Source organism: Myotis myotis, unplaced genomic scaffold (genome assembly GCF_014108235.1).
Source record: "Myotis myotis isolate mMyoMyo1 unplaced genomic scaffold, mMyoMyo1.p scaffold_m19_p_1, whole genome shotgun sequence".
Lineage (NCBI taxonomy): Eukaryota > Metazoa > Chordata > Mammalia > Chiroptera > Vespertilionidae > Myotis > Myotis myotis.
This window is the reverse complement of record NW_023416313.1, coordinates 48744075-48769445: the sequence shown is the minus strand read 5'-3', so window position 1 is coordinate 48769445 and position 25371 is coordinate 48744075. Positions and strand designations below refer to the sequence as shown.

The 25371-nt window shown below is 42.3% G+C and overlaps 1 protein-coding gene across 6 annotated transcripts; it reads right to left on the bottom strand.

The window, feature by feature from the left end:
* Positions 1 to 13400: 13400 nt before the first annotated feature.
* Positions 13401 to 25363, bottom strand: THAP6 (THAP domain containing 6). 6 transcript variants are annotated; one of them, XR_004972180.1, is made up of 6 exons: positions 25225 to 25363; positions 24178 to 24280; positions 23357 to 23564; positions 17818 to 17943; positions 14130 to 14773; positions 13401 to 13558 (listed from the first exon to the last, which is right to left on the bottom strand). XR_004972180.1 is itself a non-coding variant. In XM_036336538.1 (5 exons), the coding sequence occupies exons 2-5, from the start codon at positions 24255 to 24257 to the stop codon at positions 14534 to 14536; spliced, it is 654 nt and encodes a 217-aa protein (XP_036192431.1). In that variant the 5' UTR covers positions 24258 to 24280; positions 25225 to 25363; the 3' UTR covers positions 13401 to 14533. The 6 variants fall into 6 exon arrangements, 5 of the variants coding, with proteins under 5 accessions (XP_036192431.1, XP_036192447.1, XP_036192442.1 ...); XM_036336538.1 differs by having other exon boundaries at positions 13401 to 14773; XM_036336554.1 differs by having other exon boundaries at positions 13401 to 14773; positions 23823 to 24280; positions 25225 to 25269.
* Between the last annotated feature and the right edge of the window lie 8 nt (positions 25364 to 25371).

Below are 25371 nucleotides of genomic sequence, written 5' to 3'. Positions count from 1 at the left end.
GATTTCTAAATAGCTTCCAATTTACATATTGATGAAAATAAATGACAAAAGCAAGTGGAATATTTTTCTCATTTGCATCTATTGCCCTGAAATTCATAAAAGAAAGGAGCAAAACTTTAAAAGGGACATTTAAAATTTTTTATTTGACAGAAAATTCTTATTTATTTCTTTGCTGTTGGTGTATAGAGTAACTCTTGCCATATTTTATTTATTTACCTGTTATTTATAAAGTGAAACCAAGTGTTCAACAATATATAAACTCAATGAGCTGTTGTGAGATCATTAGGTTAGCAAATTAATTTGCAAAAATTTTTAACTCAAAAGAGGAAATATTTCTGAAAGCTTATTTTAAATGTGGCAACTTTGATAAAAGTATCTTTTCAGTCATACACTTTAAAAATCCACAAATCATAACTTTGTCATTTAGTTGAAGATTGATCAGTGAGATGCAAATTTCCATAATCCCAATGTCAAAAATGCTGCAGTGGCTTTGGGTCACTGTTGTTGGTTCAATGTGTTAAGGGGAAAGGCCCATATGGCCGGTTGGTGTTAGGTTTTTCTAACAACAACTTTATGAGGAGGTGATAGAGAACTAACAGTAGTTACACTTCTTTCCCAAAGACTCAGATATTGAGGCTGGGATTCAGAGCTGAGATTTTTCTGGATCCAAAATTTATGTTTTTCTTCTAACTAGATAACTTTGCTTTAAAAAAAATCCATTCATTCGTTTACTAATTCCTTAATGAATCTATATTCTTATTTTAATTGAACTTTGTTTTAAGTCCATGTGGCTTAACAATCTGTAAAGAAAGAAGCTCTACCCTACCAGCACCATTTAGAAATGACCCAAGGAGGAGCTCTGGTTGGCTAAGCTTGTGGCTGGGGAAGGGAGAGAGGAATCAATACCAGAAGAAGAGAGATGGGGGCAACAGAGACTGGGCAACAGGGGATGCTGGCCAAGGAGCTGACCTCATTTGTGTCTATAACACCCACAGTGTCACGTGACCTTCCCATCTAGGATGTCTCCTTCTCAATCTCCAGCATGTGTCACCTACACAGAATGCCTGTTAACAGGCAAAGGCCAACTGATGTTCCTGTAAAAAACAAAAAGAACAACTTTTTATTACTAAACTAGAGGCCCGATGCACGAGGATTCATGCAAGAATAGGCCTTCCTTCCCCTGGCTGCTGGCACTGGCTTCCCTCCGGCATCCAGGACCCGGGCCTTCGCTCTGGCCGCCACCTCCCACCTTGGCTCTGGGCCGGAACCACCTCCCGCAGGCTCCGTGGCCCCCGCCCAGAGGCCGGCTCTCAGTGGCCGGCCAGGGCTTGCAGGAGGCTTGGCTTCCTTTGTCGCTCGGGTGACTAAGGAAGCCAAGCATCCCACCCAAAGGAAGCTAAGTGTCCTGCCACTCCAGCTGGCTCCGTGGCTCTGGCCAGCGTCACCATCTTTGTGGCTATGGGCGCTGCCATCTTTGTCGTGGAGTGACAGTTAATTTGCATATTACCCTTTTATTAGTATAGATGCCTGGGATTGTTACAAATATAGTAATATTTATATTGCTGGGTTTTTTGGGGGAAATTGGTGGTGGTGACTGAAGGGTCATGTGATTCAGCCAGCACTTGGCATATGACCTTGTTCCAACGAAATGTCAACCTAGATGGAGCTATTCACTGCTCTCATTCAGTCCAGTACCCGTGTCTAGGTTGCCCTGATGAAAAGCTTCTGATGTCCTGTAGTGACGTGTTTCATCACAGAGTGAATGCTAGCCTGCGAAGGCTTTCTGATCATTTTAGAGAAAAGTCCCTCACGTCCTCCTTTCAGGTTTGGAGCCCGGAGGAGCGGGAGCCTGGGACTGGGGAGTGCTGCTTTGTGAATGTGTACTTTGTTTTCATTATTCATTCAACAACTATTTATTTAACTGTGTGCCAGACACTATGTCAGGTGAGCAAAATAGGCAAAAAATGCCTGTCCTAGTGCATTATCATTCAGTAGGATGGAGACAGAGAGTAAACAATAATTGTAACAAAGGAGTAAATTATACAATATGTTAGGATATGTGAGAATGTGAGGACATTCTGTAATATGTGCTATGGAAAAATAAAAGATAATCAGGGTAAAAAGTGTGGGTGAGTGTTGCACCTTTAAGTAGAAGATGATGTTTGAACAAGGGCTTGAGGGAAGTGGGGACGTTATTCATGTGACTCTATGGGGGAAGAGTGTTTTGGGCAGAGGGTACAGCCAGTGCAAAGGTCCTGGGACAGGAGTAGGCTTGGCATGTAATATATGAGAGCAAAGAGGTGGTTGTAACTGGGCAGAGTGAGTCAAGAGGGACAGTACCAGGATGAGGTCATGGGTAATGGGTCATTATGTGAAGCCATTGGAGGGTTTTGCAGAGGCATGGCATGACCTTACATTTTGAAAGGACAACTTAGCCACTGTGTGGAGAACAGATTGTTGGGGGCAAGGGTGGAAGCAGGCAGTCCAGTTATAAGACTACAGCAGTTGTGTAGGGGGAGAGGAGGATGACTCAGATTGGGGTGGTAGCGGCGAGGTGTGGGGTAGGGAGATTCTGGACATATTTCGAAGGTAGAATTGACAGGATTTCCTGGTGATTTGGAAGTAGGGTGTGGGAGACACAGGGGAGTCATGGATTACACCAAGATTTTTGGTCTGAGGATTTGACTGCTGTGGTTGGGTGTGGTCAGGTTGTGAGATTATGGTTGAATTTTAAAAATGTTACTATAATATTGCTCTTTCCACCAATAGAAATTGACACTTTAGTGAATAAATACTAACAAACTTTACAACTTGAGACAAGTTATTAGTCTGAGGACCTGTTCCATGGAATTGCAGGACTAGAGAAGTGAGACTGTCATTTTTGGGCAACAAGAGGGAACTGGCTGGCAGGCCAGTTGGTGTTGTGCCAGGAGATTATTATGTCCAGCGCAGCTTTGCTCACAGGGGACAGAAGGATGAGGGGAGCAGGTGAGCGAACGCAGGTTCTCCTGATCCGCATGGGCTCTGGGCTCTCTGCTTTCCCTGTCTTACCATGGGTGAGCCCCTACATTAACAGTGAGCTTTGTATCTGTCCTCTCTCTCTCTCTCTCTGGACTTTGAGATCCTTGATGGCAAGAACTAAGTATTTTTAAATATTTTAAATTGTGATAAAATAGACAACACAAAAATGATCATTTTAACCATTTTTAAGTGCACAGAAGAACTGAGTCTCAATGATAGCTGTGGCCTCAGTGCCCTGCACATAGGCACTCAGTAGGTAGTCTGGAGTGCATGGATAGAGGAATGCCTGGGGAGGCGGGAGGAAGGAGAGGGCCTCTGCTTGTGCACATGAGCTCATGCACCTTGTTGTCTGGCAACTACCTGTTAGGAGAGGACAGGAGGGCAGGCAGGTGGCTCTACCCAGGGTCTCCAGATCTCTGCCACACTGCTGTTTGGATCTGAGCTCCGGGAAATGTTATCACCTTTCTTTCTCCTCCCACTTGCACTTTTTAAAAAAATATATATTTTATTGATTTTACAGAGAGGAAGGGAGAGGGATAGAGAGTTAGAAACATCGATGAGAGAGAAACATCGATCAGCTGCCTCCTGCACACCCGCTACTGAGGATGTGCCCGCAACCAAGGTACATGCCCTTGACCGGAATCGAACCTGGGACCCTTCAGTCCGCAGGCCGACGCTCTGTCCACTGAGCCAAACCAGTTAGGTCCCACTTGCACTTTATGATGGTTAGTTTTGTGTGTCAACTTGGCTGAGTCATGGTACCCAGATAGTGGGTCAAATATTATTCTGAATGTTTCTGTGAGGATGCTTTGGCATGAGAGTAACATTTAAATTGGTGAATTGTGAGTAAAGCAGATTGCCCTGAATAACAGAAGTGGGCCTCATCTAATCAGTGGAAGGCCTGAATAGAACAAAACATCGATGTCCTCTGAGCAAGAGCAAGAAGGAGCTGAGCGAACAGCCTTCAGACTTGAACTGCATCATCAGTTCTTCCTCAGGTTTCCAGACTGGCAGGCTTTTTGGACCTGCAGATTTTGAACTTGTCAGCCTGCATAATCACATGAACAAATTCCTTAAGATAAATGTCCTCCTCTTTATCTATACATGCTATTCTCTTTCTCTAGAGAACCTGACCAACACACACACACATTCTCTCTCTCTCTCACTTTCACCTATATACATGCTGCTCTGCAGGTTAGGGCACCAGTATGTACGAAGAGACTTAATAAACCAAATTCTTCTCAAATAAAAGTCTGGGTGAATAATAAAAGTTGTGGCAAATGCAGGGCATAGCCCAGTGCTCCCTGACCACAGATATGTGATATGACTTTAGGAATTTTCGGCGTGTTTGTGAGCATTGAACTGCCTCACACATGTTTCAGAAAGATACTCATGAGGAGAGTAGCACCCCCCACCCATTTCAAAAAGCCTGTCTTTTAAGCGGAGGCTGAACACCTGTATTTTGGGGAGACTCTCATAGCGACCTTCTTGTTTTCTTCCCTTATGTCTCTCTTGCCCTCCTTCCTGGTGGTTTAAAAATGTGTTTAGAATTTCAGGGAGCACAAACGCTGAAGATACTGGGTTTGGATACAATAAACTGGTTTTGGGTAAGTAGTTTATTCTTAGATGCTCAAATTGAGATAATATAAATCATCCTGTATTAATTGAAATGGAATCAAGCACCCTGGGAGGGAAAAACCACAGCCAGCAATGTTCAGAAAGGCTGGACTGTCCTAGCTGTCCATCTGCAGCTTAGGGCGCCGCTCTGCAGAATGGTCTTCCACATCCTCAGGGCCCCACCGATGTCGGCCTGCGGAATGGATCAGCTGCATCTCGCCCCACTCACCTCTGTGGGACGAAGGTCCCGTTTCGCTGCCAGGGCTTGGAGAAGCAAAGGAAACTACAGTCACATCTAACGAGGCTACGCTCCTGCTGCAGAAACTGCCTGTCTGGGAGAGGCATTCCCATCACACGCTGGCCAGAGTGAGTAATGCGGAAGGCTGCCATTAGGGCCTGCATGAGTCAGGTTATCAGGGGAGTGGTGGGGACCGGGTCTGGACTCTGAGTCAGGCTAAGGAAGTAGCGGCTGGCGCTGTGAGGCTTATCTCCTGGAGGCCGGGGGTGGCTTAGGGTTCTCTGTTGGCAGGATGGGGCAGACACCTTTTCAAGGAATCTAAAGGTTGCATGGTCGGTACTGATTTGGAGGTGCTGCTCTGTGGTGGCCTGGATGACTCCCCTGCAAAGCTTGCTAGTGCATCTTCTGCTGGAATTTCTCCTAAGAGGGATCTCAGGCCCCTTAGACACATCTCCGACTCTCCCAGTTTTCAGATCAGGAGACTGAGGCCTGGGAAGGTTCCTAAAGTTATTCTAGTGCTTTAACAACAGGATGGTCAGGGTCAGAGTGATACCCACTACATGAGAGCCTTCGTTTATCAGTGGTTTGAAAATAGTAAACCAGTGGGATAAATCAGCTTTCCCGCCCCTCAACTTCCTCTTTTGTATAAAGTATTTACTGTATTCTAAGCATCACTGTTTCAATCATTGCACATCCATTAGGCCATTTAATCCTCAGTAATCCAATGAGATAGGTACTATTGTCACCCTCATTTTAAAGATGAGAAACTGAGGCACAGAGAGGTTAAGTCATGCATAATAATAAAAGCATAATATGCTAATTGGACTGGACAGCCAAACGACCTTCCGGACGTCCTCTGGATGGCCTTCCAGATGACCTTCCAGACAAAGCCAAGGCAGCCGCCATGGCTGCGAGGGCCGGGCCCCTTGCATGAATTTCGTGCATCGGTCCTCTAGGATGGCTAATAAGGGGCAGAGCAGTGATATGAACCCAGGCAGTCAGGCTCTAGAATTCTTGCTCTTAACCACTTGTGCTGGGTGTGTTCTGATGCTCTGGCCGACAACTGATTGCTGTAAAAGCTTCATGAACGTAGCCTTAAAATTCAGTCATGTGGTGTAGGACAAAAGACTTGGTTTAAAAAATAATTTTTTTCAGGGCAAAATAAATAAAATGAGGGAGAGGGGAACCTACAGTTTAGAAGAGATCTAAGAGACATATCAACCAATTACAATCCCAACTTTATTTGGGTGCTGTTTCAAATAAACTAATTGTAAAAAATAAGGAAGAATAAAAGACAATTGGGGAAATATGAACTCTAATTGGATGTTTTGATATTAAAGGATTATTGTAGGTATAATTATAATAAATGGCTTTGTCCAAGAAAAATTGGTCTTTACTTTTTAGAGATAGATGCTAAATAAATATTTATAGACAATACTAGAGGCCCAGTGCATGGATTTATGTACTGGTGGGGTCCCTCGTTCTGGCCTGCGCCCTCTTGCAATCTGGGATCCCTTGGGGGATGTCAGAGAGCTGGTTTCAGCCCAATCCCTGCAGGCCAGGCCGAGGGACCCCACCAGTGCACGAATCTATATAAGATCTTTGGTTAATCTCTTCCTGACCTCTCCTCTCCCCACTTCCCTCTGAGATTCAGTCTGTTCCATGTTTCCATGCCTGTGTTGAGCATCTTCCCCCTGGTGGTCAGTGGGTGTCATAACTACTGGTCAAACGGTCAAATGGTCACTTAGGTTTTTGTATATATAGATGCTGTCTAGGATTTACTTCAAAACAATCAGAAAATGGGGAATGAGTCAGGTGTAGGTGGAATAAGATCATCCATATTTAATAACTGTTGAAACTAGGTGGTGGTGCATTCCAGTTTATTATACTCTATACTTTTGTTTGGAACTTTCCATTATAAAAAGATTTAGAAAATCACCCAGAATAAATTTTTGTTTTATTCTCTCAGAAATGTCACAAGCACCATGGACCTACTTCACAGGACTAGTGGGAAGAACAACAGTCCATAGTGAGAGAGTTGTGGGACACTGCTTAGAAGATTCACCTTTAAAGGCTGTCATTTATTTGAGGGTGACCCCTGGTGCTTTTTCCACATGGCAGATATTCAGTACATTCTTCAAGACTGCATGAATGCATGAGCATATGAATGAATGAATGTTGTCTATAGTGAGTTGGAGAACCATTCTGTCACAAGATCAGCAACCCTATATAATAAAAAGCGAATATGCTAATTAGACCAAATAGCTGACCAACCGTCCGGATGACTGTCCAGATGACCTTCCCCATGAAGCCGGGGCTGTGAGGGGCTGCGAGGGCCAAGCCCCTTGCACGAATTTCATGCGTCAGGCCTCTAGTAGAATATAATTTTCAGACCATTTAACCAAATACTGCATTTAAAGGCAGCTTTCTCTACCACAATCATAACAAGGACCAAAATACTCCTACACTGTTCCTCTTTACCCTGGTGGACCAATGTACAGGAACAAATTTACTAACACGGAATCTTTACTCAGTTGCTGTGTCCCCACCACTGTGTTCCAGTGCCATTGATTTTTGCTTGCCTAGCCCAGGATCCATCTCAATTCTTCTGATTACCTAGCTCTGCGTTCCCTCTGTGGAAACATCATTTCTGTACTCTCCTGTCTCCAGGATTGCCTGTAGCCTACACCTGCCAGTCATCATAGCAGTCCTATGATCGTAGTGATATGTTTAGGGGTGGGCATTTGACTCAAGCCAAGTCAACAGGCCCAGTCAAAACTAGTCCTGGGCCATTGCATGAATGACTGGAAAAGAGGCACACAATTGCCTTTGGACTTGAAGTTGTGAAGGGCTATACCTACATGAAGGGGAGCCTACATGATCAAGCAGAGTGGAGAGGTATCAGATTCTAATATTAATTGAACCCCTGGATCTGGCTGTACCTGATGTCATATACAGTGCACTGCATGTGGCTTACTAAAACAGATTCTGAAATATTACCATCACAGTCTAATAGTAACAAATCACACAGGGAATGAAGATTCTATTTTAAGCCTAGTGTTGCTTGCTAAGCAGAAAAGAAGAGCTATTAACTTTTATATTCCTGTACTGGATTAAAAACTACTATAGATGTAGACACAGAGTGGAAACTTATGTCAGTTCTAGTGGTTGGGTGAAGCATTAACAGAGATTAGATTTTTATTATTCCATGCATTCTTTCTGAGAGCTGAGAGAAACCAGGTGACTAGACAAACTCCTGTGCAGGTGAAACCCATGGATACTTGAGAACGTCTTGCCGATGTATGTGGTAAGGTGATGTCACCTGAGTGCTCCGCTGCCCTATGTATGCTTTGGTGGTAGCATCAGACAGATTCAGATTGTGGTAATGAGTAACTGTGGGCTCTCCCCAGCTTCAGACACAGGATGAGTTCACATTTTATCCTTCGACCTCTAACTGCCCCAGCTAGAGCTTCTGAATGGAATGATCGAAGTCTAGCCTTATATACTGTGTATGCTCAATAGAAATTCAACATTTAGTGAATCAAAACCTCCGGGTCTGGCATTGTAGATCAGGGATGACGACAATGTGTCTCCTTGTATAAGGATGAGAATATTTATCATTGTACTTTGGGCAAGTCAACCTAACATTTCTGTTTAATTTCCTCACCTGTAAAATGAGAGTAATAATAGTACCTACCTTATAGGATTGTTGTGAGGTGAGTTAACATTTAAGCACCTGGAATAGAGATGGGCACTTTGTAAATGTTAGTTGTCATTATTATTGAAAATTAATAATTTTCTGCCTCAGATAAACATTCCTCTAGAACCTGGGTATCTGAAATGAAATAAAGTCAGAAATATGAGGATTTATGAATTGTGAAAAGGGCTATGAGAGTGTGCCACACTTCTCAGATATCAGTACTCTGAAGTCATGGTTCTTAGTTTTCTGAGGTACTGAGTCAAATGGAAAGCTGGATGGAAAGATTCTCAGCAGGGGATGAAAGCATGTGTTTTTTTTAATTATTTTTTTTATTTTTATTTTTTTTTAGGGTTCTGCTCGGTGGCTAGTCACAGCTAACTAAAATCTGTAACCATACCTACCCAGACAGTGGTTTCTGTAAATAATCGCTAAGCTGACAGGGGTGTGAGAGTTCTTTAAAATATCCAAGTTTCATGGGAAATGGTAGCAATTCAAGACCTGGATCCAAGTTTAATTCGTGTCTCAAGGAGATGATGAGGGTAATGATAACAATCAACCACTAGTTTTTAAGAAATGAAATATTTTTATTCAAATACATAGAACGCTGTTATTATAACTTCCTTTCTTTTCTTTCCATCCCTCCCTGCCTGGATGTTTTCCCTTCCCCTTTCCTCTCTCTGTCTTTGCCACAAAAACTATACGTTCCTCTCCTCAGAAGCACTTTTAGCAGTTGGCAGATTCTTCAATTCCCTTTTCTGTATATTTACACACAGATGCATTAGAAATTGTTTTGTAGGTAGATTTAAAATTATTTTATATAAACAGGGTATTTTGAGTTGCTGCCTACATTATTTCTTCTCACTTAAAATGTCTTTTCTCTCCATTCCAATACATATAGATCCATCTCTTTCTTTTGAATTGCTGCTTATTACAGCATTATATGGGTGCACCATAGTTTTATTTATCCACTGACCGCTTGTTGGAATTTGGGTTGCTTTCCATTTTCTGCTCTTACAAACAATCCTCCCATAGCCCTCTTTGGGCACATGCAGTTTCTGTGCCATAAAGTACATTTAAAAATAACTTGCCAAAACTGGATTTAGGTTTAAATTACAGAATACATTTTCATTCCACTCTAAAAGTTTCTAGTCCCTATGGGCTTTGTTTGATTTTTTTGGATAGCCACATTTTATTGCTGGTTGAAATTTCATATCTTTTCAACAAAAATTGGCCAGATAATGGTGATCGCCACAAAAAAGGTGAAATGTTCATCTCAGTAAGACATTCCCTACTTAAGAGTCATCTACAAGTGTCATAGTGAGAGTGGCAACCAAAACATTTCTTGAAATCTTCAGGATTGCAGAGGTAATCGCCTTCAGCTGTGTAGCCTGGCAACAGTTTGTACCATTACAAAATCTCTTCCGTAAACACCAGTCCCTTCGTTTTTGGTTAAATTGTATGAGTACAGTTTGCTGGCAAGTCTTCAGTGGGATGCCCGTCTCCACAAGGTGCTCATCACCGGTATTTGTGGTTAGCATTCGGCACAGCCTGTACACTTCACTATCTCTGTTTAATAAAAACACTTGTTTTCAAAAGCATGAGTCCCAGATCTGTTGAGTCTGATGTGATGTTATCTTTCAACTGCACAAGCTCTACCACGAGCATTTGGAACGTTTGTTATCTGACACAGATCTGTCGGGACCTCTTCTACTGTCAACCACCACAAACCAATAAGCTAAGGTTAATTCAAAGATTGACTATTTAGTGACTAGATACTCTGAGATAGTGCTATTAAAAATCGCTACTCCGTGAACTGTTTTTTACTGGTCCAGAATGAAATAAGATGTTTGTTCCAGAATGTAAATCAGCACAATTTTTCATTCACCGGGAAAGTCTTGCTGTGAAAAAAATGTTGACTGAACTAAACAGTGCTTTGAGATATAGTTGATTTGCATTCTGGTGCAAGCTCTTTAATGTGTACATTTGTTTGTGAACCACATTTGAGTAGCACCATCTAAGGTGCTTTATGAAGTTGAATAAATGAAAGAAAGATGTACCTACAATGGATTACTAGAAAATGGCTTTTCAGGGTGGAGGTGGCAGAATGCAGAGAAGGATGGTGAATAAATTATTCTCTTTCAGTGGGGGAATGTTCCTTCCCTGCTTTTGAGCTGCCACAAGGAGAGATGGTTATTTAAGGCCCAAATAGCCTACTGGGCTACTGTCATTCCCTATCTAACTCATTTCCCCATCTTACTTTTTGCCCTTCTTCCTGTTAACTCTGGCATGGGATTTAAAGAAAGGAAAGCAATATATGGAAGGCTCATTGTATGGTCTATGTTTTACACACAATTAAATACAATTCTCACAAGTGGGTGAGGAAGTATTATTGTCCACTTTGTAAATGCTCAGAGGTTCAGTTAACTTGACCCAGGTCTCATCTATATATATAAAAGCCTAAGCGACCAAATGACCAGTTGACCGATCTGGTTGCTATGACGCACACTGACCACCAGGGGGCAGATGGTCAATGCAGGAGCTGCAGTGGGAGTGCCACTGAGCTGACCCACGGGTGCCAGATGTCAGGCTCACAGCTGGTGAGTGCAGCTGTGGCAGAGTGAGCCTCTCCTGCCTCCGCGACAGAGCTACTGAGCAGCAAGGGGAGCCGGCAGGCGCAGCAGGGCTGGGATGAGCAGGAGAGGCGTGGTGCCTGGCCTGGGCTTGGGCTCCTCCTCGGCCGCCTGCCACTTCACGCACTCCTACATCCCTCAGGGGATGCCGGACAGCCTGCGGGGACTGGGCTGCAGCCAGCATGCCGACATCCCTCAAGAGGTCCTGGACTGCGAGAGGGCACAGACTGTGTTTAGTCAAGTGGAAGATTTGAGATTGGGGCCTCGATCTCTGGGTAGTTTGTTCTTTTATTGTCACATCCAAGGAGGGAGCTAACAGAATCCAGGACCCAGGATAGAACTTTAAAAATGCACACTGACACACTAATGTTCCATTTTGGAACTTTGAGGCTCGGTTAGTTTCATAGTCTGCCTTCTCTAATTGACACAGTCCTGATAATTTTCCACTTCTCTGTATTTGTGTTACATACTTGTATATCCCTGTAGGTTATGAATGCCTCATCTCATCATCTTTGTATCCCACACAATAGTGTATGGGGCTTTGAAAGCATTACACGTAATAGGTTAGCACATTAATTATATTAGTCTGTAAACTTCTTTATGTGCCTAAGATAAATATTAAATAAATGAGACTGAACGAGACTCAAACACTTAAATTTTCAGATGTTGTGGTATGAAATCTACTGACCATGCGTGTCATCCAATAGAGCAGTGCACAGTGAAGAGAACGGCATTAGGAGCCTACATCAGTAAAATTTGGGGGAGGGGTGTCCAGTGACCAGGGGCATGCTAGGACATCCCCACTGAAGTACAAGCCACATTAGCGCATTGCACCTCACTATGAAGGTGTAGCACAGTGCTTAATGCCTATGTTTTAAGGCAGCATATTTCACACCTAAGAATACTGCTCTCTGCTCTACACTGGGTGACATGAAAGGCTGCCAGTTTTGAGTGAGGCCCAGAGCGGGAAAGGGGTCTATGGCAGGTCCAAATTGTAGTAGAAGCAGGCCTGCCACTTGGTCATCTAACCTAGTAAACTCTATGATTTTAGAATTATTGGTGGTGAGGAAAATGTGGAAAAAATTAAGGCAAACTCTTGGATTTTTTTGGTTCATTTTATTGAATAACTAAATGTACAAAAACCACATAGAGCACATTACTAAAGAAAATATTTTCTTTTTCAAATATATAACAGATTCTTCACCCCCCAGTTATTTCTGTAACAATTTTATCTTTTTATTATTAAAACAAAGCGCACATATTTTAATACAGTTCATCTTTTCTCCAATTAAAGACTATGTTATAATTATGATTAACTTTAGCAACCAAAGTCTAAAGATTTAAACTTTATATGGAGAAAAACGCCATGCCAAGTCCTTCATACCTGATTTGGTGCTGAGGTTGAACTTGTATATTGGTTTGTTCCAGAATCCAGAGGCCACTCCAAGACTTAAAACAAAGTAAAAGCCTTAGGCTGACCTTGGTTGCTGGAGGAACCTCTAGATGGGGGATGACTGGTTTTGCTCTGCATAGAACAGCTCTTCCCCAGGCTAAGAACTGTTCTCTGGGAATCGTGAACTGAGGTATATACTGTATTCAGATATTTGTTTGGGGTGGCAGGTGGGGAGGACCTTGTTTATGTCATATTTCTATTGGTAATCACTTCTCCATAAAAATAAAGAGCAAACAGGTAGCTCCAAGTCATTGATGATACCAATATTTTCTCACAGTTCTCTCTCGCTCAGTGATACGAAGACCAATGAAAAAGAACACAAGTAGTAAAAGTGACTGGTAACTGATAGTGGCAGAAGCTGGGACTTGACTTTTGTGAAGGTCTCCCGGGCTTGATTTATTCTAAGCAGCCTGTAGAGAGCTAGAATTTGAACACACTGTTTTGGATCTATCCTTTTACAGTGGGGCCTTGACTTACGAGTGTCCTGACTAACGAGTTTTTTGAGATACCAGCTGTCTCTTGGCAGATTTTTTGCATTGAGTTGATAGAGTAATTTGAGTTAACGAGCTCGATCTCGGAACGAATTAAACTTGTAAGTCAAGGCCCCACTGTACTTTTCTCCACTGTCCACTGACTTTAATTTTTACATTAAAAAATAGGGTGAGGGAACAATATCTCCCTATCTGTCACAGAATCACTATAAAACCTAAAGTCATACCCAAACTTCCCAATGAAATGTCCATTATGAATTCAAAATTAAATAACTAAAATAAATAATGGGTAACTAATGAATTTTTTTTTTTTAAGGTAGCAAAAATATATGACCTCAGTGATTTCTTAGCATAATGCTGATCCGTCAAATGTGGGTCACATCCCATTCAGGGGGAAGGTTTGGAATCCTATATAAAAATATAACATGCATTAAAACAGAGAATTCTTAAATATAATAAAATTCAAGTGACCATATCCTTATTGATATTAATATATCACAAATAAAATTATAATGAACATTTTAGCATAAAATGCAGTTCATTTCTAGTTAACACACTGAAATAATTGACACTCAAAAATTCCAACTACTATCGCATATGATGAAATTCCAGTAAAAAAAAAAGAATGTTCAGAACTGTCAGAGTAACTAGCTATTAGAAAAATCAGATTTATGACCCCTTCTGAAATTTTTAAAGCTACACAGGTTTACACCAAATTACTCATAGTGAGGAAGAACAATGTACTGTATTGAAAACAGACCTTGTCCAGGGGTCTTCTTAACTTGTCTCTGGACAACTTTAAAAGCCTAAAGTTCTGTACCATATGCTGTTCTCAGGGTCAGTACCATGAGATGTCTTGTAAAAAGATCTTTTGGTATTACTGATAACAAAAGCACCTTGGCATGGATCCAAGATTGACATGTGTTATAAATTCTGCTTTACAGTAAGATACATTTAAAGTGTAATTGAACATATTTACCATAAAGAGTGCCTATGTAAACAATGAAAGTATTCCTGAAGTGAAAAGTCTGCTTCTGCTGAAGAAGTGCTCAGTTCCTACCACCACAGCTTCACATGCTGATATGATATCATTTCCTCAGTCCAGAGGAATGTTCTGGATCTTTTCACTTACAACAATGACCTGGCACTAGTCTAGGTATATAAAAACATAATTGTCACAAGTCACACCAAAACATGAGAACTAACACAAATTTCTGCATGTCTTCAAAAACCGTCTTTGGATAACAACTATAATGCTTAATGCTGAAGAGGATCCAAAGAAGCACTCTAAATGATAGACAGTATTTAATGATGGTAAATAAGAATTACTTTCTAAAAATTTTAAGTTAAACATAACGTGAAATTATTTCATGAAATATAGTCTCATTCTATGCTCTCCTGACAATACTCCCAACAAAAAGCTTCCAGTCTATTTGCTGTTTCTTGGTTGATGAGACATTCCTCCTTTAATTCCCTGATTGTCTTCCCCAATGATTTTTGGAAACGTTTTTCTCGGTCTAAAACATTCCGCAGACTTTTCTTGGTATCCTCTAGCTCGCTGATCACATGATCTAATTTATACTTAAGTTTCTTTGGACTGTCCATTACACTGTAGCTATGTTCCTAAAAACATAAATACCAAGTTAGTAAAATGAACAGACAAGTAATTAGCCAAAAACTTATAACTAGGCCTCAGCTGTTTCTCCAGTACTGTGCTTAGAGAAGACCTTTAAGTTGGTGATAGTAAGTTGATGTCAGTAAGTTGGTGAACATAAGAAGGGGATAAGGGAGTAAGCAATATTTCAGGTGCCTAGAACCTCTTTCTTTTGCTGAAGGCCAGACAGACAAGAAGAGAGCAGAATGCTATCGATGGGATGCACTTCTCATTCAAAGTAGGTATCTGCTTATGAACACCCATGAAACCCACAATGACTATAAGGCTTTCATTCCCTAAGTGTGGGGCTTCTAAGTTTAAGTTTTAACAATTAAAAAAACCCTTATATTGTTAAATTTGTAACTGAGTTACTTTAGTTTGATGAACAGTTGACTTTATAAAGGAAGTCAGGAAAGGAGCACTGACTGAAGCAGGCCCTCAGGCTGGGTGTTATGGGTTTAAAGAGGACTCGGGCCTTCGATTTTTAAAGAAATAATTTAAGTTCTCTCAATATTTATTATGACTATACTTATGTTTGCTGGTATACTTCTTTCATTTGAAAATATGAAAGATAACACTGACATTTATAAAGGCACTATAAAACATTTTGAAAAGCTTTTATTTAATATTAAAATTAGTGAAGAGAACTTTTGCTTCCAACCAAAATGAAATAAGAGACTGGAATGACACCTATCTTAAAAGACCAATACAAGGCCCAAGATATAAAGTTTTGACTGATCAATTAAAGTGATAATTGTCTAGTCAGGCTGATCAGCAATAAAAGTGAACAGAAACAAAGGATCAGAAATGAGGTGATATTACTACAGATTTTATAGCTATTAAAAAGATAATAAGGAAGTATTATGAACAATTTTAAGCTAATAGGCAATGACAACTGAGATGAAATGAACAAACCCCTTGGAAAATACAAGCTAGCAAAAGTCTCTTCCACAAAGAAAACTTCAGACCTAGACAGCTTTGCTGGAGAATTCTACCAAATATTTATGGAAAAAATAATTCCAATTCTATACAAATTCTTCCAGAAAATAAAAAACAGAGGCAATATTTTTTAACTCATTGAGTTCAGCATTATTCTGATAATGACAAAAAGATTGTAACAAAAGAATATAACAGGTCAATATCATTCTTGAACATACAAGAAAGTATTCTAAACAAAATCTTAACATTGAACCCAATAATATATGAAAGAAATAATGCATCATTAAGAAGTAGGGTTTATTCCAGGAATGGAAGGATGGTTTAACATTCAAAAATCAACTGATGTAACTAATCATATTAACAAAGTAAAAAAAAGTAAAATATAATCACTCAATAGATAAAAAAAAATCATTTGACAAAATTAGCATTCTTTTCTGATAAAAATTCTCAGCAAACTAGGAATAAAAAAAACACTTCCTCAGTCTGATAAAGGGCATTTACAAAAAGCTGTAGTTAACATCATATTTAATATCATATTAATGTCTTTAATGGTGAATGACAGAATGTTTTCTTCTTAACTCAGGAGCAAGGCATGGAGCCCTGACCAGGTATCTCAGTGGTTAGAGCATCATCCCTATACGCCAAGGTTGTGGGTTCAATCCCCAGTCAGGTGCATACAAGATTCAACCAATGAATGCATAAATAAGTGGAACAACAAAATGATGTTTTTGCCTCTTTCTCTCCCTTCCTCTTTCTCTCTCAAATCAATAAATAAATTTTAAAAAAATCAGGAGCAAGGATGGAGATTAGTTCTTAGTAATTCTATTTGGTATAGCTCTGAATGTTCAAGGCAGGGCAAGAGAAAGAAATCAGTTATTCATATTGAAAAGAATCAAAACTATTTTTAATAACAGGCGACATGATGTAGAAAATCTGATAGCTTCTACAAAAAGCTTTGATAATTAATATGTGGGTTTAGCAAGTTTTCCAGATATAAGAGCAATATAAAAAAATCAATTCTATTTAAAACAGTATCATTTACAAAAATGAAGTGAAAGACCTGTCCACTGAAAACTATAAAACACCACTGAGAGAAGTTAAAGGCCTCAATATATGAAGAGATATAATGAGTTGGGGTTAAAAGATGTAAAAGAGACTTATTAAGATTGCAATTCTTAAAAAAGAAAAAAAAAGATGGTAATTCTTTCCAAATGAATATATAGATCCGACATAATCCCAGTCAAAATTCTAGCTGGCTTTTTTTGTGGATGTTTTACAAAGTGATTCTAAAATTCATATAAAAATGCAGCCGAAACCGGTTTGGCTCAGTGGATAGAGCGTTGGCCTGCGGACTGAAAGGTCCCAGGTTCGATTCCGGTCAAGGGCATGTACCTGGGTTGTGGGCACATCCCCAGTAGGAGATGTGCAGGAGGCAGCTGATCGATGTTTCTCTCTCATCGATGTTTCTAACTCTCTATCTCTCTCCCTTTCTCTCTGTAAAAAATCAATAAAATATATATATTTAAAAAAAAATAAAAATGCAAAGGACCCAGAATATCCAAAACAACTTTGAAAAAGAACAAAGTTGGAAGACTACCAACTTTGATTTAAAGAATTATTAAAAAGCTACAGTAATCAAGATAGTAAAACATCTGAATTCCAGGCCTGGTTCTAACATGATCTGACAATGGAATGTATAAATAAGTGCAAGCTTGGCTACTCTGCATGTGCATGATTATACTTTAAAACCTAAAGACATAACTATTTTTTAAATTACATGTTTCCATATAAAAATATAGTATCTAAAGGGAGGAACTGCATTTTCTTGGCTGAAATATCCTTGTGAAAGCATTCTCTTAACTAAATATGTAAACAAAGGCTTAACTACCTCTAATTTGTTATTGTATTATGATGGCTCTGGGAAGCAGTTTATTTTTGGATATTACAGATTAAAAAGAAAAATCTCAAACATCTAAACCCCTAGGTTTTTAAAATAAGATTTTGAAAGGTTTAATGGAAAGGAAAAATTCATCTTAAAAATATCAACATTAGCTCAGTAAGTAATTTTACTTACAAAAATGAACTGGGATCGAAATTCTTCGATACACGTGGAAGCACCAACAAGCTTGTGATTGTGGTTTGTGACTGGAAGGGTTTTGAGGATAAAGTGTTTTCTACAAGGAAGTTGTTCTCTTTTCCCCTGTTAAAAATTGTTAATAAAAATTATTATAGATATTTCCGTCCTTTTAAAAATTTTATTCCTTCCTAACTTTGTAAAATTAATACATTTCCTTTAATGAAAACAGCTTTTAAAAGTCAGTAAAATTTAAATTCCACTGAAATTACTTTAAAGGAACTTGTCCAAAATTACTCTAAAGTTCATTTAGAAGCACAAATTTTCCTAAAAAAGAAGAGTAATAATGAGAAAAGATATGTCCTCCAGGTATTAAAAAAATTTTACACAGAAATAATAGTAAAAGCGGTTTGCTACTCTCTTGGACAAAAACAAATCTAGAAATAGTTCAAGTATAGTTTTTTATTCTAAAAGCCTTTAGAATAAAAAAATTGAATTATGAGTAAGTGGAGAAAAGCTATAAATAATGTCAAAATGAAATAAGAAAACAGTTATATCCTTATACATAATAAAACATGATGAAAGTCTATGTATTAAAAATTTATATAAAGATAAAAACTATGAGGATCTATAAAAAATATAGGGAATCCTATCTAATAAAGAGGTAACATGCAAATTGACCATCACTCCAACACACAAGATGGCCACCCCCAAGATGGCTGGCCCGGGAGGGCAGTTGTGGGCGATCAGGCCTGCAGGGGAGGACAGTTGGGAGGGACTTGGCCTGCAGGGGAGGGCAGTTGGGGGTGACCAGGCCTGCAGGGGAGAGCAGTTAGGGGTGACCAGGCCGGCAGGGGAGGGCAGTTAGGGGCAATTGGGCAGGCAGGGGAGGGCAGTTAGGGGTGACCAGGCCGGCAGGGAAGGGCAGTTGGGGGCAATCGGGCAGGCAGGGGAGGGCAGTTAGGGGCGACCAGGCCAGCAGGGGAGGACAGTTAGGTATCGATCAGGCTGGCAGGGGAGTGGTTAGGGGGTGATCAGGCTGGCAGGCAGAAACAGTTAGGGGCAATCAGGCAGGCAGGCGAGCAGTTGGGAGCCAGCAGTCCTGGATTGTGAGAGGGATGTCCTACTGCCTGTCACAGTTGGACATCCATCAAGGGGTTCCAGATTGGACAGGGTGCAGGTGAGGGAAACCCCCCTCCCCCTGTGCATGAATTTTGTGCACTGGGCCTCTAGTGTTTAGATAATCTTAAGGTGGGAAAGGCAAAGTCAGACAATATAAGAGAAAATATAGCACTGACTGCTTAACAAAAAAGTCTGAATTAAAAAAAACACCAACCCCATTAATTAAAATTAAAGACAACAAAAAGTAATTGCAACACAGATGGCAGTTAAATGGTTCATATCCTCGGTATGTGTGTGTATGTGTGTGTGTGTGTGTGTGTGTGTGTGTGTGTATATATATATGACATTACAATATACCTTAAAATATGGAAATAGAAGAGGACCTGAAGATATAACACACACACACACACACACAAAAGAAATATAAATGGCGAATAAACACACACAAAATGTAGAAACTCACTAATATTCAGAGATGAATTAAAACAGTAAGATGGCCAAAACCGGTTTGGCTCAGTGGATAGAGCGTCGGCCTGCGGACTGAAAGGTCCCGGGTTCGATTCCGGTCAAGGGCATGTACCTGGGTTGCGGGCATATCCCCAGTGGGAGATGTGCAGGAGGCGGCTGATCGATGTTTCTCTCCCATCAATGTTCCTAGCTCTCTATCTCTCTCTCCCTTCCTCTCTGTAAAAAATCAATAAAATATATTAAAAACAAAACAAAACAAAACAAAAAACAAAAAAGAAAAACAGTAAGATGACATTTTTGCCTATTAATTTTAGCAAAGGTTAAAAACACAACTAATCCCAAGGGTTGGGATGGACAGACATGCTTATGCATTGTTAGTAGGGGAATAGATTGATGTAAGGTTTGTGGTAGGCCTTGGGAAGAACACTATCAAAAGCACGTCTTAAAAATGTGGCCCTCGCTAGCCTATGTGGCTCTTGGTTAGAGCCTTGTCTCTTATACCAGGTGTCCTGTTTAATTCCTGGTCAGGGCACATACCCAGGTTGTGGGTTTGATCACTGAGATGGATATGAGAGGCAACCGATCCATGTTGTTCTCTCTTGCATTAATTAAAAAAAAAAAAGGATTTCTTAAAAAAATTTTTTTAATGTGTAAAATTTTTGATCCAACAATTTTAAAGAATTTAATGCAAGGAAATAAAGATATGTACAAAGATTCAGTACGGTCCACTATAGTGCTATTTAAAATAGTGAAAGATGATAATCTACACTAATAAAAGACAAAGATGCTAATTGACCATACCTTCGCTATGCCCTAAGCCATGCCCACCAGCCAATCAGAGCAACTATGCAAATTAACCCAACCAAGATGGCGGCTGGCAGCCATGGAGCTGGAGTAAGCAGGGGGCTTGGTTGCCCGGGTGATGGAGGAAGCCAAGCTTCCCGCCTGCCCTGAGCCGGCTGTGGCCTCCGCTCATGGCAAAAAAGTTTCAATTATAGAAGACAAATAAATCCCAGATACCTGCTTCCAGCCAGCCTCCACTGGGAGCTTGGGTGGCTGGGGTTGTGGCCAGCCTGAAAACGGCCCTCAGCTCCTCACTCAGGCTGGCCACACCCTCATGGGGTGAGGATACCGGCTGGTGGGGTTAGCCAGCCTGCAAACAGCCATCAGCCCCTCACGCAGGCTGGCCAGGCACCCCAGCAGGAACTCCCACCCTGAAGGGGCTGTGGCCAGCCTGCAAACGGCCCTCAGCCCCTCACCCAGGATGGCCAGGCACCCCAGCAGGGTCCCCTACCCTGAAGGGGCTGTGGCCAGCCTGCAAACAGCCATCAGCCCCTCACCCAGGCTGGCCAGGCACCCCAGGGAGGACCCCCACCCTGAAGGGGCTGTGGCCAGCCTGCAAACAGCCATCAGCCCCTCACCCAGGCTGGCCAGGCACCCCAGCAGGGTCCCCTACCCTGAAGGGGCTGTGGCCAGCCTGCAAACAGCCATTAGCCCCTCATCCAGGCTGGCCAGGCACTCCTATATAATAAAAAGGTAATATGCAAATTGAACCTAACAGCAGAACGACTGGGAATGACTGGTCACTATGATACACACTGACCACCAGGGGGCAGATGCTCAATGCAGGAGCTGCCCTCTGGTGGTCAGTGTGCTCCCACAGGGGGAGCTCTGCTCAGCCACAAGCCAAGCTGATGGCTGCCAGCACAGCGGTGGTGGTGGGAGCCTCTCCCGCCTCCTCAGCAGTGCTAAGGATGTCCAACTGCAGCTTAGGCCTGCTCCCTGCTGGCAAGTGGACATCCCCCGAGGGCTCCCAGGCTGCCAGAGGGATGTCTGACTGCCAGCTTAGGCCCAATCCCCCAGGGTGCGGGCCTAAGCCAGCATGTGGTCATCCCCCGAGGGGTCCCAGACTGCGAGAGGGCACAGGCCAGGCTGAGGGACCCCCCCCCCTCCCCCGAGTGCACAAATTTTTGTGCACTGGGCCTCTAGTTTATCTATAATAGTGAGAACTAATTACATAAATTATTGTTCATACATAGAATCAATGGCTATATGGTCATTACAAATGTTCTACTAGTATAAAGCTCACACCCACAAGTACTATTAAGGATATAGATCCTTAGGAACTTTAATATGCTGATGGTGGGACTATATACTGGCAAAGCACTTTGGAAAATTATGGCATATCTACTTAAGCTGAACAGACACATAATAGGACCCAGCAATTCCACTTCTAACAGAGAAGTGTGCATATATTCTTCAGAAATGTGGACATAAGTACATCAAAAGTCATGAACAAAAATGTCGTAGTTGAATGGAAAAATTAGTCTATACAATGGCATATTATAGTGGAGAGAGAGAGAGAGAGAGAGAGAGAGAGAGAGAGAGAGAGAGAGAGAGAAAGAAACATCCATAGGCTGCCTCTTGCATGCCCTGGCTGGAGTGCTATCCTTCACACTGAAAGGGAGAGGGAAGGCTTCGATCCTCAGTCAGGGCACATACTTGGGTTGTGGGTTTGAGCCCTGTTTGGGGCAGGAGGCAACTGATTGATATTTCTCTCTCACATCGATGTCTTTCTCCCTCTCAAATCAACTAAAGAAAAAAGAAAGGTAAGCCAATAAAAGAGAGGATATACATACAGTATAATTCTATTTTTTAAAAATATATTTTTATTGATTTCAGAGAGGAAGTGAGAGGGAGAGATAGAAACATCAATGACGAGAGAGAATTATTGATCAGCTGCCTCCTGCACAGCCCACACTGGGGATTGAGCCTACAACCCGGGCATGTGCCCTAACCAGGAATCGAACCATGACCTCTTGGTTCATAGGTCGACGCTCAACCACTAAGCCACACCGGCAGGGCCAGCAAAATTCTATTTTTATAAGCCTATATAGGTAGAGATGAATTTTTATATAAACATAGATATACAAATGACTGGGAAGATACACATCAGAGTGTTAGTATTATCTCTGGATTATGTAGTTATTATTAATTTTTATTTTCTCTTCCCTTTATTATCTAATTTCCTATAATAAAATTTTCTTTATTAGGAAATAGTTTTTTATAGTAACATGTTTTATTTGGTTTATTATGCCAATATTTCTTAAGGTCCTCTTAACATTGCAGATAGATGACGCCTTACTATGGGATAAGCACCCTTCAGAGAAAATTGCACAAGATATTGCACGTTTACTAACAAGGAAGAAAGTGAGGCATCTCTACTTGATAACTCAGGTACCACAACAAAAACAACTGCAGAAAGTGACCAAGATCACATGGGTGCAGTCACACTGCTGGGCTCCTTCCCTTGTTTTCAGCTGTCAGGAGGGAGATACCTTTCAATGGAGGCTCATGACTATTGTGGAACCCACAGGCTCTCTCTGAACTTTCCACGTTGGATCAGTCAGTCTAAAGTTTATGGAAGCAAATACACTTCCAGGTACAGGAAGTCAAGAAAGGTATTGAGGGTGAGGCAGCCAACCCACAGCACTAATATCACTGAGAAAAAACAGAATTCAACTAGAATTTACTTACCCAATTCTTTCAATTTCCTTTTTAGGCCTCTTCTCTCCTTACCTTCTCCTGTTCTTCTTATTTTTTTCCCCTTCCAGTCTTACCTAGGCTTCAAGTTTGCATGTATGTGGCTCTAAACCGAAGTGAGCAGGACTGCCAACTTGGACCTTTACTTAAACCATTCTTATGTTCCTCTATTTTTCAGACACAAGTCTTGAGTTATGCTAACTCCTAGGGGCAGTTCATTTCATCTAACCTTTATAAATATTTCTCAGTGGCTACTGGTAAAATACTCCTACTACATAGTTCACAGTCTGAAGCAGCAGTTTACATCTTTAAGAACTTAAAGGATTTTAAAGCAAGTGTGGTGAAGCTTCTTCAATAGCACCATAAAGAGTGAGTAACGGTGGCAAGCAGCACCTCATAAACACACCTGTAAGTGAGGTGGGAAATCAAAGATAGAAGGTACGACTCCAGGTTTCAGTTTAATATTTGGAGCACTTCTGTCAAAATCTGTCTTCTTAAAGTGCCTTGAACACAACACATCTCCCTTTTTAGGCTCCCAAAAGCCTGCAGCATTCACATCAAGTCTTTTCATCGCTAATACCCATTTTCTTTTTACATTCTCATCTGTGGGGAATCTGGAAAAAAATACAAGAAGTATTTTAAAATTAAACACTTATTGATATTATACCTGAATTAAGGATGTGACTACATTAACTTCTTAACCAGTCTGCTATTACTCTTGGGAAATAGTACAGCAGAAACGATCAAGATGCATGCTTTTGTAACTTTCGGTTTTAACAGTCAGGTTTTCCCACTAATCATATGCTGTAGACATATGGCCCTCATTTAAATTTTTCTCATGTTATAACGAAATTTCAAAGGAGATTTAATACTTTATGATAAGATCCACCACTGAAGGTTTTTCTGCGTCCAAGGACAGAAAACATTTGGGCAAAGGTCCTCCCCGCGGGTTGTAAACTGCGTGCACACAGCGCCGACGTTCCCGGAAGGTGTGCTGAAATGCCAAGGAGCGCTGGCCAACGCGGCTCCGACCGGGCACCCTGGCAGGCAGGCATCTTTACCTTCTGAACCCAATTAAAAGCGTAAGGCTATCACCGTCGCTTCACATTTTAAGCGGGAAGGTTATTTAAAAAAGAACGGGGGAACTGAAGTCCAAAACTTAAGAGTGAAGCCAAACTGCGTCTGGCTTTTGGAAGTCCTCGGCTTAACGACAGAGAAGAGCCTCACACGTGAAAAGTCAGGCCTTTGAGCTTGGAGTTGGGCAGACAGCGGGAGGCACATCCGATCGCCGAGCAGCATTTCACCATGACGTTAGCGGCTCATACCAGGACTGAAAGAAAGCGAACACGGCCGCGTTAGTGACTTCGGAGCCCGGGGGACAGTCACCGTCCCCAGTTCCTTCCGGGTGAAGGGAATCGCACCAGAAAGCCCGAGGCGAACGGGTTCTTCCACCTGCAGCCTCGCCCTCACCGTTCCCGGGGCTCGGCTCCGGAACGAGCCCAGCGGTACCGAGCGGCGCTCCGAGGCGCGGATTTCAATGTCGTGGGCGCGTTTGCGCGTCTCCCCCCCGCGGCTGTCTCCCAGGGGGGCTCTGCCTCGGGGCTCGGCACCGGGACACCTCCCCGACCCCGGCCCGCCGGCCCGTCCCCAGCCTCCGGCGCGCGCGGCTGCCCCGGGGAGACCTCCTGGCCCCGCTTGGTCCGCGCTCCGCTAGTCGGAGCTCTCGTAGAGCACACGCTTCTCCCCAGCACGTCCCAAAGCTGTCACCTCACACGAACAGTATGTCAGAGGTTCTCTAATGAAAGTCTTTCTCCCTCAGTCTGTGAGTCCCAGGGCGGCATGGTGGGGCGTGTTTTTCCCTTTTTTTTTTTTTTGCGTTGTCCCCACGACTTAGCTGGTGACTGGTATACAGGAAATGTTAACACATAATTTGAAGAAATAAAGAGCAAGTAACGGGGAAGGGGGGAGGGGGGACACAGGGAAGCAGCGCCGGGCGCCGGTGAGCGTCCCGGTGCCCAGCAGCGGCGGCGCGCGCCCGGGATCCGCGCGGGGCCTGGGGCCGGGCCGAGCTCCGCCCATTTCTCGAGGCCGCGGCCCCGCGCGGGAGAGGGAGGGGCCGCCCTGCCAGCTGCGGATGCGGCCGGAGAGGGGCCCTTCCCCGGAGGCCGCCGGGCGTCTTGGCGCCGCTGCAGTCTTTCTGGCCCGAGCCACGCCCAAGAGTTGGGGCGGGTCGCCATGGGGTGGGGAAAGCAAAGGCTACCTAAGAGTCATTACCGTTAGCAGCGAGGAGAGCGACTAACGTCGACGACAGAGATTGCGTCTTCCTCGGCTTCCGCTCGGTCGGCCGGAAATCCCACTGCCCCGGGTCACGTGCTCAGCCGCCATATTGGCTCCGCTGGCCACCGGGGCCGGGAGGGGTGT